We start from the raw sequence: 14,477 nt of genomic DNA, 5'->3' as shown, positions 1-14,477 counted from the left end.
CCTATAGCTCCAGGTCAGGTCAAGGTCAAGCTCCGGGGGGAGGTGCCTTTAGAGGTCAAAGGTCGCTCTAGGTCTATCGTGGGATATGGTGTCAGATTGGCTTGTCATGTGACCTGGATGAGCCAGCAGCCCCTCACTGTGGTCACTGAGGTAACGAGGGGTGTGGGCTTAGAGAGAGCAGAGAGGTGGGTTGTAAGAGTTAAGAGTTTTTCTGGGGGAGGGAGAGTGACTTCAGGAATAGGGTGTGTGTGGGGGGGTGGATGGGGTGATATTTTTTTGGGGGGGGGCAAGAGTGATCAGATCTCAGTTACAGTTTCTGCTTCCCTGAGATGATGCTGCTGTAGAGCTCCTGATGCAGCTCCACATAGCGCCCCCTGGTGGGGTCCAGGAAGTACAGTTTGTCTGATACCATGCTGGGGTCAAAACCGTCCCGCCGCATGTCTGTCTTCTGGAACTTATAGGTGCCTGGAGGAGGAGCAAGAGGGGAGAAGAAGAGAGAGAGGGATGAGAGAGCGAGGGAAAAGAGCGATGTATCTGAGACTGGCCTACTTTGGGACTCATATTCAAATAGTCATAGAGGGTTGAATTAGAGACTCAAGTAGAACAGCTGATACAGGATCAGTTTTGTATTTTTAGATCACTATGAATAAGATTATATGGACAGAAGGGACCTGATCCTAGATCCGCAGTCCTACTTCATCACTTCATGAATACAGTCCCTGACCTCCCCCTGAGGAGAGGATACAATATACACCGAGTGTACAAAACATTAGGAACACCTGTTCTTTCCATGACAAACTGACTAGGTGAATCCAGGTGAAAGCGATGATCCCTAATTCTTTATTTACACATTTTTTAATTTTTTTTACCCCCAATTTAACTCCTCCGAAACACGGCCCTGCCAAGCCGCACTGCTCACTTAACCCGGAAGCCAGCCACACCAATGTGTCGGAGGAAACACCGTACACCTGGCGACCGTGTCAGCGTGCATGCGCCCGGCCCGCCACAGGACATCCCAGCCGGCCAAACTCTCCCCTAACCCAGACGATGCTGGGCCAATTGTGCGCCGCCTCATCGGTCTCCCGGTCGCGGCACAGCCTGGGATCGAACCCGGGTCTGTAGTGACGCCTCTAGCACTGCGACCGCTGCACCACTTGGGAGGCCCCCTATGATCCCTTATTGATGTCACTTGTTAAATCCACTTAAAATCAGTGTAGATGAAGGGGAGGAGAAAGGTTAAAGAAGGATTTTTAAGCCTTGAGACATGGATTGTGTATGTGTGCCATTGAGGGTGAATGGGCAAGACAAATTATTTAAGTGCCTTTTAACGGGGTATGGTAGTAGGTACCAGGTGCACTGGTTTGTGTCAAGAACTACAACGCTGCTGGGCTTTTCGTGTTCAACAGTTTTCCGTGTGTATCAAGGACGGTCCACCACCCAAAGTACACCCAGCCAACTTGACAACTGGGGGAAGCATTGGAGTCAACATGGGCCGGCATCCCTGTGGAACGCTTTCGACACCTTGTAGAGTCCATGCTCCAATGAATTGAGGCTCTTCTGAGAGCAAAAGAGGGGGGTGCAACTCAATATTAGGAGGGTGTTCATAATGTTTTGTATACTCAGTGTAAAGTAAGTAACAGATACTGTACCCACCTGTCTTGTTGACCTCTTTGAGGAAGCGTAGGAAGACGGGTCGTGCGTAGGGTGGCAGAGCTTTCTCCAGATCCTTCCCAAACTTCTCCAGGTCTGTAGATCTCTCTGGATCTGCTACGGCGGCCATCCCAGCCTTCCCCTCAGCGCCTGAGACATGCAATGGAAACATTTATGATTGTATAAAGCACTCAGCCTGCTACAGGGGTCTGAGTTAAGTCACACAGTCCCCTCTGCCACGGACACACGAAAACAGTGATTTCAGAAAGTATTCACACCTTGACTTTGTCCACATTTTTTTATTTATTTCACCTTTATTTAACCAGGTAGGCCAGTTGAGAACAAGTTCTCATTTACAACTGCGACCTGGCCAAGATAAAGCAAAACGACAAAAACAACACAGTTACACATGGGATAAACAAACGTACAGTCAATAACACAATAGAAAAATCTATATACAGTGTGTGCAAAAGTAGTGAGATTAGGGAGGTAAGGCGATAAATAGGCCATAGTGGCAAAATAATTACAATTTACCATTAACACTGGAGTGATAGATGTGCAAGTAGAAATACTGGTGTGCAAAAGAGCAAAAACAAATAACAATATGGGGATGAGGTAGTTGGGTGGGCTATTTACAGATGGGCTGTGTACAGTTGCAGTGATCGGGAAGCTGCTCTGACAGCTGATGCTTATAGTTAGTGAGGGAGATAAGTCTCCAGCTTCAGTGACTTTTGCAATTCGTTCCAGTCAGTGGCAGCAGAGAACTGGAAGGAAAGGCAGCCAACGGAGGTGTTGGCTTTGGGGATGACCAGTGAAATATACCTGTTGGAGCACGTGCTATGGGTGGGTGTTGCTATGGTGACCAGTGAGCTGAGATAAGGCGGGGCTTTACCCCGTTGTTGTGTTAAAGTGGGATTAAAAAGTCATTTTTTTGCCTACAAAAAAAGAAAAAGAAAAAAAAACACTAATATATCTTGATTAGATAAGTATTCAAACCCTGAGTCAATACATGGTACAATCACTTTTGGCAGCGATTACAGCTATGAGTCTTTCATGGTAAGTTTAAGAGCTTTGCACACCTAGATGGTTCAAATATTCAAGCTCTGTCAAGTTGGTTTTTGATCATTGCTAAACAGACTTGCCATAGATTTAAGCCAATTTAAGTCAAAACTATAACAAGGCCACTCTGGAACATTCAATGTCATCTTGGTAAGCAACTCCAGTGTATATTTGGCCTTGTGTTTTAGGTAATTGTCCTACTGAAAGGTGAATGTCTCCCAGTGTCTGTTGGAAAGCAGACTGAACCAGGTTTTCCTCTAGGATTTTGCCTGTGCTTTGCTCTAGTCCATTTATTTTTTTATCCTAAACTCCCTACTCCTTGCCGATGGCAAGCATACCCATAACATGATGCAACCACCACCATGCTTTAAAATATGAAGAGTGGTACTCAGTGATGCGTTTGCCCCAAACATAACGCTTTGTATTCAGAACAAAAAGTTAATTTCTTTGCCACATTTTTTGCAGTATTACTTTAGTGCCTTATTGTCAACAGGACGCATGTTTTAGAATATTTTTATTCTGCACAAACTCTTTTCACTGTTATTTATGTTAGCACTGTGAAGTAACTACAACGTTGATCCATCCTCAGTTATCTCCTATCACAGCCATTAAACTCTTTTTTTTAAATCACTTATTGCTTTATGGTAGAGAAAATTAACATTAAATTATCTGGCAACAGCTCTGATTGACATTGCTGCAGTCAGCATGCCAATTGCAGGCTCCCTCAACTTGAGACATCTGTGGCATTGTGTTGTGTGACAAAACTGCACATTTTAGACTGGCCTTTTATTGTCCCAAGCACAAGGTGCACTTGTGTAATGATCATGGTGTTTAATTAGCTTCTTGATATGCCACACCTGTCAGGTGGATGAATTATCTTGGCAAATAATAAATGCTCACTAACAGGGGTGTAAACAAATTTGTGCACAACATTTTGAGGGAAATAAGCTTTTTGTGTGTATGGACAATTTCTGGGATCTTTTATTTCAGCTCATGGAACATGGGCCCAACACTTTACATGTTGTGTTTATATTTTTGTTCAGTGTAAGGAGCTGGTATAGTCACCTCAGTGCCTGATGCACCAGAAAACATTTTTGATTATTTCTGAGCAATTTTTTATCACTGACAATTAATTGATGGTAACAGGCATCTGCATCTACATTCATCAAGTAATTCACAACTGCTGTAAGAATCAAGGAGACAGTTGGAATTGCCATTAAAACATGCTGTAGTGATGACGTCATGGGCCACACTGCCCAAACCCGGTTTGCTGCTGCTCAGTGCTCTTCACATTACGACCAGTAAGCTACACGGTTAACAACATCCTTGAAATAGAAAGCGCAAAGCAAAGCACACACCCTTGACAATCCATTGAAATTCAGAGCACTATCCCACTGGTCACACAGGTTGAATCAACTTTGTTTTCACGTCATTTCAATGAAATGACGTTGAACCAACGTTGAATAGACGTCTGTGCCCAGTGGGATAGTTCTTCTTAGGCACTTTCCTCTCCTCCTTTCACCAAAACTGGGGATCTGGGGTGAGTTTCCCTTAAGCTTTGTAGCTAACAGGGTACTTTATTTATCTCTCGACCACGCTGTCCCACACCACTCGTAGAACAGCAAAGCGCTTCATTTGACGCATATAGTTTGTTCACACAGAAGAAACATCAATTGTTACTCTCTCTTGGCTGTGCACCTGGGTTGTCGACAGACAGAAATTAGGTGCCAGGTTAGCTAAGAACCTTTCTTTGGGGAAACTATAATGCTCTGTGTATGAGAACTGTTGTACCAGTGTGGGCAGTGGGGAGTGGAGGCACAGTTGTTTGATTGGTTTTGGTGCCATGATAACAAAGACGATGTCCCCATTGTTGTAAATTTAAAATCAATACAGAAAATAGTGAAAAAAGAGCTGTGTGGTGGTTTGGAGTGGTTACTGTACCTGGCACCTCCACTCCGTAGACTACCACGTCCTTCATGTCCAGCAGACGGCTCAGAGTTCCCTCCACCTCTGTGGTCGACACGTTCTCTCCCTTCCAACGGAACGTGTCCCCTGTACGATCCTTAAAGTACATGTAACCATACTGGTCCATGACTAGGACATCGCCTGGCGAGAGAAAGCAAACAGATCAGTAACAAAGCTGTGCGTTTGTAAAAGTACATGTAACCATATTGGTCCATGATGAGGACCGCCATTTTTATTTAGCCAGGACAGTCCACTCAGTAACAAATACCAGTGTTTTCCAGACAGACTCGTGAAATACAGTCAGCTTTGACTGGGCCAAGGTTAAAAATCAGTAGTAGATACCTCAGCACCTCACTGTCAGAATGTGTGTGTGAGGGAGAGAAAGAAAGACAGACTTTATTGATCTCTTTCAGTCTATAAAGTTAAATAGCTTCTCACCTGAGAGATAGGCAGTGTCTCCCTTCTTGAAGACACTGTTAGCAGTCTTCTTGCTGTTGGCTCCTTCGTTCACGTAGCCGTCAAACCTTCTCAGGGGGTCCTTCTGATTGATCCTGCCTACCAACTGTCCGGGCTCACCTAGAGAGAGAGCGAGATTTAGAGTTAGATAAACTTGGATTTTTCCACAAGGACATATACAGGATACTACCCTCCGCAACAACTTTCACTCCAAATCAAAACTCCAAACCTACATGATTTTGGACAAAATTACATGGAAGGATTCCTACTAAAGATTCTTATTCCCAAGGACTATACAGCAAATGCTCTTGAAAACCAACAACCAGGAAAAGAAGCACAAAAGAAACCTGACACACCATCCAACCTGGAACTGAGTGACTAATGTTAAGTCTGAAGCTACTTTTAAAGCCAAGACAATACAAAAATATATATTTACTTTGAGCTCTCCCTGTCCTCTACCGTGCCCTGACTGTGTTACTGCTGATGATGATATCTGGAAATGTGCATGTACACATTGGCCCATCTACTGTTACTAGCCCAATAATGTTTGTCCATGTTTTATGCTGCTACCATGATGTCATGTGGTGTTGCTACCATGCTATGTTGTCATGTTGCTACCATGTTGTCATCTTAGGTCTCTTTATGTAGTGTAGTGGTGTCTCTCATCGTGATGTGTGTTTTGTCATGCATTTTTATCCCAGCCCCCGTCCCCGCAGGAGGATGTTTGCCTTTTGGTAGGCAGTCATTGTAAATAAGAATTTGTTCTTAACTTTAAGGTATAGGGGGCAGTATTTTCATTTTTGGATGAAAAGCGTGCCCAGAGTAAACTGCCTAATACTCGGGCCCAGAGTCAAATATTTGCATGTTATTAGTAGATTTGGATAGAAAACACTGAAGTTTCTAAAACTGTTTGAATGATGTCTGAGTATAACAGAACTCATATGGCAGGCAAAAACCAGAGAAAAATCCAACCAGGAAGTGGGAAATCTGAGAATTGTAGTTCTTTTGAATCCCTATCGAAACTACAGTGTCTGTGGGGTCACGTTGCACTTCCTAAGGCTTCCATTGGCTGTCAACAGCCTTTAGAAACGTGTTTCATCCTTCTCCTGTTACTGGGCAAAAAAATAGGAGCTCAGTCAATGAGTGGACTGCCTATGGACAAAGGACTTGGTGATGCGCGAGCCTGCCAGTGCGCCCCTCCTTTTTCTTCTTGAATGAATACGCTATTGTCCGGTTGGAATATTATCAACGTTTTATGTTAAAAAGACCCTAAGGATTGATTGTAAACAATGTTTGACATGTTTCTACGAACGGTAATGGAACTATTTGACTTTGTCTCTGGTACTGCGCTCACGCATTATGCCTTTGGATAGTGATCTGAACGCACGAACAAAACAGAGGTATTTGGACATAAATATGGAGTATTTCGAACACAACGAACATTTGTGGAAGTAGGAGTCCTCGGAGTGCATTCTGACGAAGATCAGCAAAGGTAAGAGAATATTTATAATACTAATTCAGAGTTTTGTTGATGCCAGAACTTCGCGGGTAGCTGTATAGCTTGCTTCGATGGCTGAGCTATGTATTCAGAATATTGAACAATGTGCTTTCTCCGTAAAGTTATTTTGAAATCTGACAAACCGGTTGCGTCAAGGGGTAGTGCATCTATAATTCTTTCAATAACTGTTGTAAATTTTATCATCGTTTATGATGAGTATTTTTGTAAATTGATGTGCACATTCACCGGAGGTTTTGGTGGGAATACATTTTCTGAACATCACGCGCCAATGTAAAATGCTGTTTTTGGATATAAATATGAACTTTATCGAGCAAAACATACATGTATTGTATAACATGAAGTCCTATGAGTGCCATCTGATGAAGATCAAAGGGTAGTGGATATTTTAGCTGTACTTTTGGTTTTTGTGATGCATGTCCTTGCTTGGAAAATGGCTGTGTGGTTTTTCTTGTGAAGTTTATGTCCTAACGTAATCTAATTTTATGCTTTCGCCGTAAAGCCTTTTTGAAAATCGGACAATGTGGTTAGATTAACGAGAGTCTTATCTTTAAAATGGTGTAAAATAGTTGATTGTTTGAGAAAATGAAATTATGAGATTTTTACTGTTTTGTATTTCACGCCATGCTATTTCACTGGCTGTTGAATAGTGTGTCCCGCAGGTGGGACGCTAGCGTCCCACGAAGCCCTGAGAAGTTAACTGACTTGCCTAATTAAATAAAGGTTAAATAAAAATAGCTATGGCTACAAAGCTTGCTAGGACAGAACAGATCCGTCTGCAACTTCAATTAGCACTGATGTTTGAAGTGAGAGGTGTCAAAGCCCTTGAGCCCAAAAATGACAGGAGAGTTTCACAGCCTCCCCCACCCAAATGCAGAGGCCTTTGAAGCCCCCTCCATCTGTGCAGAGGTCATTACAATACAGTACCCCCTGGATGTAAAAAATGAGAAGGCACGGAAAGAGGACAAAAAGAAGCTCCTTATGGAAAATAAAGAGACACTATTTGCTGACTGCTATACAAATGGGAACGTAAGCAACTTAATCTTCCACACAGACCATCCCCTGGCACAGTGCTATATCAACACACTACCCCTCTGTTAAGAGGAAGGGGAGGGGGGTGTTCACAAAGGGTAGAAACTCAGGATACTAGACAACAATGACAGAGTCTGCCAATGTCAACCTGTCCAAGTCTGGAACAGTATTGGTACAGGGCAACCCCAAAACAGTTTCAGCTGGACTTTCTCATAATCATAGAGGGAGCGCAGCTGGAGAAGCGCTCTCTTGAGAAAGATACCGAGCGTGTCTGACCAGACCTCTTCATTACACAACCCCACAGACGAGCAACCCCAAGAGGAAAGTCAACCTCCCAGCACAGAGCACTAATCCCTCATTGAAATGAAGGATAGAATTCACCCAGCTGGAAGTAAGGCAGGTGGAGCTGGAACAGCAGGTGAACACACTCCAGCCAACACAAAAAAAATATTTAAAAAATTGTCCAGCTCAACAACATTCCCTCAACCAGAACTGGCGAGCCATGTCTGCACTCTGGACTGTGGTGAGACAACATCAACTGGAGAAAGAGCAGGAGAAGAACAGAACACTAGACGAGAAGGTAAGAACGATGACGTGTGACAGAACAACCCATTAGAGACAGGCCACCCCCGCAAAGAAGCCAGCAGAACAGCCCACCTCAGACCCTGACCATAGTCTCGACATCACAGCAGGACAGACAAATGAAGAACCCCAAGCCCAGGGGATCCCATCCCCTCTGTCAGCAACCCTGTTTGCACTCCTGACCCCCCCACACACACACCCACTGAGGAAATGCACAATCTGTGGCTTGTGTTCCTTATGGACTCGAATGGTAAATATATACAAGAAAATAAACTATGGTGTCCAAACACCCAGCGTGCACTAGACCTAACGTCTGAGGACCAACTAGGGTCACCCAGCCACATAATAATACATAGGCACAAACGACCTGAGAGCACAGCAGGAAAGGGTGGCCACAGCACTCAAGGGAGTGATCGAAAAAGCTTATTCTACTTTCTCCAACACACAAGTGGTTATCTCCAACCTGCTACCACAAAAAGACTAGAATCCCCATAGTTTAACGATGACAGCTTCTCCATCCTGGAGGGGGAGATCAACAATTTCCAGGCCCTGGGACATGTACTAGTCTGGGACGACCTGAATGCCAGAACTGGACAAGAACCTGACACCCTCAGCACACAGGGGGACAAACACCTACCTGCAGGTGACAGCACCCCTCCCCCCCCCCATATGCCCTCCTAGGCACAACTAAGGGTGCATATTGGGGAGTCCTGCAGCTCTGTCACACGCTGGGTATGTACATAGTCAATGGTAGGCTTCGAGGGGACTCCTACAGTAGGTACACATATAGCTCATCTCTTGGCAGTAGTACTGTAAACTACTTTATCACTGACCTCAACCCAGAGTCTCTCAGAACATTCAGTCAGCCCACTGACGCCCCTATCAGATCACAGCAAAATCACACTCTACTTGAACAGAGCAATACTCAACCATGAGGCATCAAAGCCAAAAGAACTGAATAATATTAAGAAATGCTATAGATGGAAGGAAAGTAGTGTGGAAACATACCAAAAAACAATTAGGCAACAACAAATTGAATCCCTTCTAGACAACTTCCTGGACAAAACGTTTCACTGTGAGAGTGAAGGTGCAAACTTTGCAGTAGAAAACCTAAACAGTATATTTGACATTTCAGCTTCTAACAAATCAAAAAATTTCAAGCAGAAAACCTAAGAAAATGAACAATGACAAATGGTTTGATGAAGAATGCATTGGGGAAAGAAACACACTAAATAAACAGTTATCTATTCAAAATGGAGATGTATGGATAAAACTCCTAACTTTTAGGCTCTAAAACAAAGAACAAATAGCAAAAACATATACATGACCAAATACAAATCTTAGAATCAACTATTAAAGAACCCACTGGATTCTCCAATCACATTGAATGAACTTCAGGACAAAATACAAACCCTCCAACACAAAAAGGCCTGTGGTGTTGATAGTATCCTAAATGAAATGATAAAATATACAGACCACAAATTCCAATTGGCTATACTCAAACTCTTTATCATCCTCAGCTCTGGCATTTTCCCCAATATTTGGAACCAAGGACTGATCACCCCAATCCGCAAAAGCAGAGACAAATTTGACCCCAATGACTACAGCGGGATATGCGTCAACAGCAACCTTGGGGAAAACCCTCTGTATTATCATTAACAGCAGACTCGTACATTTCCTCAGTGAAAACAATGTACTGAGCAAATGCCAAATTGGCTTTTTACCAAATTACCATACGACAGACCACATATGATGCAGTTTGAAAGTTGGGTTTCCAAGCTGACTTGCAACTGAGCCCAGATGTGTGCATCTTCCAGCTTCCGGACATCTGGGGAGGGTCTAGATTTTTTGTGCCGCCTTGGGTGGTTTGGCACGATGTGCATGCCAAGGATCGCTCTGACCATTCGGTCCATGCAGCACTCTGCGCCACGCATGGCTCTTGTAATCTTGACATGCTTAATGTCAAGCAATGATATAATCCATCAGCTGCCAGTGCTTGGATCTTGGGCGCATCCATGTAATTTTGTCTGCTTGCCTGAAGATGCTGTTGGTGATGGCTAAGCTATGAGCATTTTCTCAGGAATGGGAGCCCATGGTTTACACACAGGTGTCTAATCATGACCGGGTGTGGCCTGATATCATTGGTTAATTCTCATATATTAAAATAGCATACAAAAAACAAACAGCTAGCGTACAATCATAGATACAATTAGGCTACATAAGCCTATAAAACATTTACAATAGCAAAATCACAATAATCACAAGAATGGCTTCAGATCAAAGTCTACGTTGAGACCGAAGGGAGCAAGAGTCTTTAAATTATCCCTATTACTGAATCTCTTGATCCTCTCCCTGAGAATACTTATGATGTTGAGTCGTTATACACAAATTCCACACGAGGGCGGTATTGAAGCTATGGAACCTTTTCTTCTGCAATGTGACCCTAATGAACTACCTTCCAGTGCATGCATTATAACATTGGCTGAAATAGTTCTCACACACTACTACTTCATGTTTCTAAATTATTTCTTTATTCAGGCGAAGGGTACTGCTATGGGATCCCCCATGGCTCCTAACTATGCTAATTTGTATGTGGGTTACATGGCGAAACATTCTAGAAACAGTTTGTTTTTTTAAGTGTCCCACTCCATCTTTGCCAATCACTCTTTGTCAGTTAGTGCCATCTTTGCCAACAATGGAAATAAGCTTTTAAGATTTATTTTGTTATCCCTGATGATTGTCTTAAATTGTATGTGGAGGCGTCACCAGCTGGCACCCTTATGTCTGTATTTAATTTTTTTTAAATTAATTCAAATCAATCAAACCCTAGCATTGAAGTCTCAAGAAATGATTAGTTGTCTAGCTCTGAGTAGAACTGCTCTTTCACATTGTCAGGGCTTGGTAGTGAAGGCGTAGGCACTAATTATTGTGGTATGCCTGGTCTTGTTGAGAGGAATCCTGATTTTCACAAGGCTCATTTCTGCCAGAGGGTAAGTCATGCAGATGCCTGAGAAGGTTGGTCTACCCCATGTACTCTGTCCTCATCGTTTGGTTTCCCTTTCCAGAAAAACCTATAGCCACCTACTGGTTCAGTGATGGTGCCATCGTCAGCTAACCTCGTTTCACTCAGAGCTGCTATGTCGATCTGCTATGTCGATCTGCTATGTCGATCTGCTATGTCGATCTGCTATGTCGATCTGCTATGTCGATCTTACATCTGCTCAGTTCCCTGGACAGCAAGGCAGTTTTTTGGGGTATTTTATTAGGATCCCAATTAGCTGTTGCAAAAGCAGCAGCTACTCTTCCTGGGGTCCAGGCACACCGCTTTGCATCGTGCCTCAGAACAGCCCTTAGCTGTGGTATATTGGCCATATACCACACCCCCTTGTGCCTTAGGGGTTAATTAACCCATAGGTGGGGCAGTGGTTGACGGGTGCCAGGGCGGGCCCACACACCTCGTCTCTGGGGACCACAACTGCTCTGAGAGCTCCTGTAGTTTAGCCTGGGGTCTCTTGATACATGTTGCTTAGGGCCCCCAAAGTCTAGGCCCGGCTCTGACTGCATGTGTGGGTACGGATGTGGGTACGGATGTGGGTACGCAGACCCACAAGAAACTGCGGACCCTCATGATGATTTCAGATTTTTGGGGGCGGCCCCCACCCCATCAAGGTTGCCCATCCCACCCATACCAGGCTTGCACAGCATTCAGAATGTCAGGGTTAAGGTAGGTATACTAAAACTGACCAGGCCTGAGAGAGTATTCTATACTAAAACTGACCAGGCCTGAGAGAGTATTCTATAGTAAAACTAACCAGGCCTGAGAGAGTACTCTATAGTAAAACTGACCAGGCCTGAGAGAGTATGCTATAGTAAAACTAACCAGGCCTGAGAGAGTATTCTATAGTAAAACTAACCAGGCCTGAGAGAGTATTCTATAGGTATGCTATACTAAAACTAACCAGGCCTGAGAGAGTATTCTACAGGTATGCTATAGTAAAACTAACCAGGCCTGAGAGAGTATTCTATAGGTATGCTATACTAAAACTAACCAGGCCTGAGAGAGTATTCTACAGGTATGCTATAGTAAAACTAACCAGGCCTGAGAGAGTACTCTACAGGTATGCTATAGTAAAACTAACCAGGCCTGAGAGAGTAATACTATAGCTATACTAGTAGTGACGTACCAGGCCCACAGGGGATGCAGACGCCATCGGGGCCTCTGATGAGCTCCATGGTCTCCTCATCTACCTTCACCAGTCTGATGGGGTAGATGAAGGGGAGGATCTGGCTGTTGAAGCCACATGCTCCTGTCTGTAACAGAGACAATACCATACTGTTAACGTCAACCCATCTAAAACCACTGGAACTCTGTTCAGCTTTACAGCAACTGCTACACACCATAGCTATGATACAGCAAATCAATGGGAGAATGGAGACAGACAGCATGCAGTCCAAATTCAATACAAAGTGACAGAGGCCATCACTGACCACTAATACCCTCATTTTTACTTTGCGGATGAAATACTATAAGTGTTTTTATGTGCTTTGAGATGTGAAGTGAGAGCCATAATAAAGATCAACACTACACAGAAGATGTTAATTCCCTGGGACCACACACTATAGAAAAAGCAGGCCCTCAGAGTCAAAATGTCTGCCAATACCATGAAATAAACTATGACAGCGTCCTCATTTGCTTTCAGCTCTTTGCTGTGAGATCCAAAATGTCCTCTTAGGGCCTCACCATGTTGTCGAAGTTTCCCAGGCTACAGTTGCACTCTGTAGCTCCGTAGAACTCTGCTATCTGTAGCACGTTGAAGCGAGAGGTGAATTCTTCCCAGATGGACTGACGCAGGCCGTTACCGAGGGCCATACGGACCTTGTGTTTACCCTCTATGTCCTTTACCGGCTGGTTCAACAGGTACCGGCAGATCTCCCCGATGTACTGGACAATCTGGGGATCAGAGAGACACAGTCAGTCAGTCACCAGCACAATGAGACGAGGGCGTATAAGTGAGGAACCCACACCAACCTGCAGATCTAACTATTTTATTATTACCCAAATCTTCTTGAGTTTGTTATCTTTGGGTACTTCTGTAGAACAGTCTTATAATGCTGTCTACCTACATGACTTCCTGTTTAATTACATTTTACTACTTTGACCACGTGAACAGATTTTTCCCTAAACCCTAATGGTAAACCCGAATATCCTTGAGCTATCGCTGTAGATAAACATCAACACAGTTGAACAGAGCAGTAACCCAAAACATGCATCTTCTCTCTACTGGTCTCCTATTCTGTACATGTGTCATACAGTCTCTGAGCTGCTGGGAGTCAGCTAGCAGCGTGTCTCTGTCTCACCGTGCAGTTGTACTTGGCACAGTCGTCCCAGAATCGGGAGGCAGAGAACTTCTTCTTGATGACCACCGTCATGCCGTGGATCAGGCACTGCCCCACGCCGACAATGTTTCCTGGAGAAGACATGCACACGTGTTTCAGAAACAATTACAATGGACACACACACACACACACACACACACACACACACACACACACACACGTTACCTGCGGAGTGGTAGAGTGGAAGGCAATCGTACAACACATCATCAGACGTCATACCGAAGCCGTAGTATACCAAGGCTGCCATGCGGTAGTACCTGTTAGACACAGGTGAGAGAAAGAGTGAATTAGAAGACAGGATAAGAGGGGAAAGAGAGCGAGCTCCAGAGATCGAGAGAGATCGAGAGAGAAAGCGAGCTCCAGAGATCGAGAGAGATCGAGAGAGAAAGCGAGCTCCAGAGATCGAGAGAGCGAGCGAGCTCCAGAGCGAGAGATGCTCCAGAGAGAGAGAGAGAGAGCGAGAGATGCTCCAGAGAGAGAGAGAGAGAGAGAGAGATGCTCCAGAGAGAGAGAGAGAGAGAGAGAGAGAGGCTCCAGAGAGAGAGAGAGAGGCTCCAGAGAGAGAGAGAGAGAGAGAGAGAGAGAGAGAGGCTCGAGAGAGAGAGAGAGAGAGGCTCCAGAGAGAGAGAGAGAGAGAGGCTCAGAGAGAGAGAGAGGCTCCAGAGAGAGAGAGAGGCTCCAGAGAGAGAGAGAGAGAGGCTCCAGAGAGAGAGAGAGAGATCGAGAGAGAAAGCGAGCTCCAGAGATCGAGAGAGCGAGCGAGCTCCAGAGCGAGAGCTCCAGAGAGAGAGCTCCAGAGAGAGAGCTCCAGAGAGAGAGC

At 44.5% G+C, this 14,477-nt stretch overlaps 1 protein-coding gene across 1 annotated transcript in view; it reads right to left on the bottom strand.

The window, feature by feature from the left end:
• Positions 1–279: 279 nt before the first annotated feature.
• The window catches only part of LOC106568426 (long-chain fatty acid transport protein 4), a 26,580-nt gene continuing 12,382 nt past the window's right edge, over positions 280–14,477 (bottom strand). The window contains exons 6-13 of the mRNA XM_014138748.2: positions 13,823–13,914; positions 13,619–13,728; positions 13,002–13,211; positions 12,445–12,571; positions 5,113–5,250; positions 4,651–4,815; positions 1,654–1,800; positions 280–465 (exon numbers count right to left, since the gene is read on the bottom strand). Of these exons, the coding sequence (XP_013994223.1) occupies positions 308–465; positions 1,654–1,800; positions 4,651–4,815; positions 5,113–5,250; positions 12,445–12,571; positions 13,002–13,211; positions 13,619–13,728; positions 13,823–13,914 (1,147 nt within the window). The 3' untranslated portion in view covers positions 280–307. The remainder of the gene's footprint in view (positions 466–1,653; positions 1,801–4,650; positions 4,816–5,112; positions 5,251–12,444; positions 12,572–13,001; positions 13,212–13,618; positions 13,729–13,822; positions 13,915–14,477) is intronic.

This window comes from Salmo salar, chromosome ssa13, assembly GCF_905237065.1.
Source record: "Salmo salar chromosome ssa13, Ssal_v3.1, whole genome shotgun sequence".
NCBI classification, from domain to species: Eukaryota; Metazoa; Chordata; class Actinopteri; order Salmoniformes; family Salmonidae; genus Salmo; species Salmo salar.
Note: the sequence above shows the minus strand (reverse complement) of the source record. Positions and strands in the feature narration are given on the sequence as shown.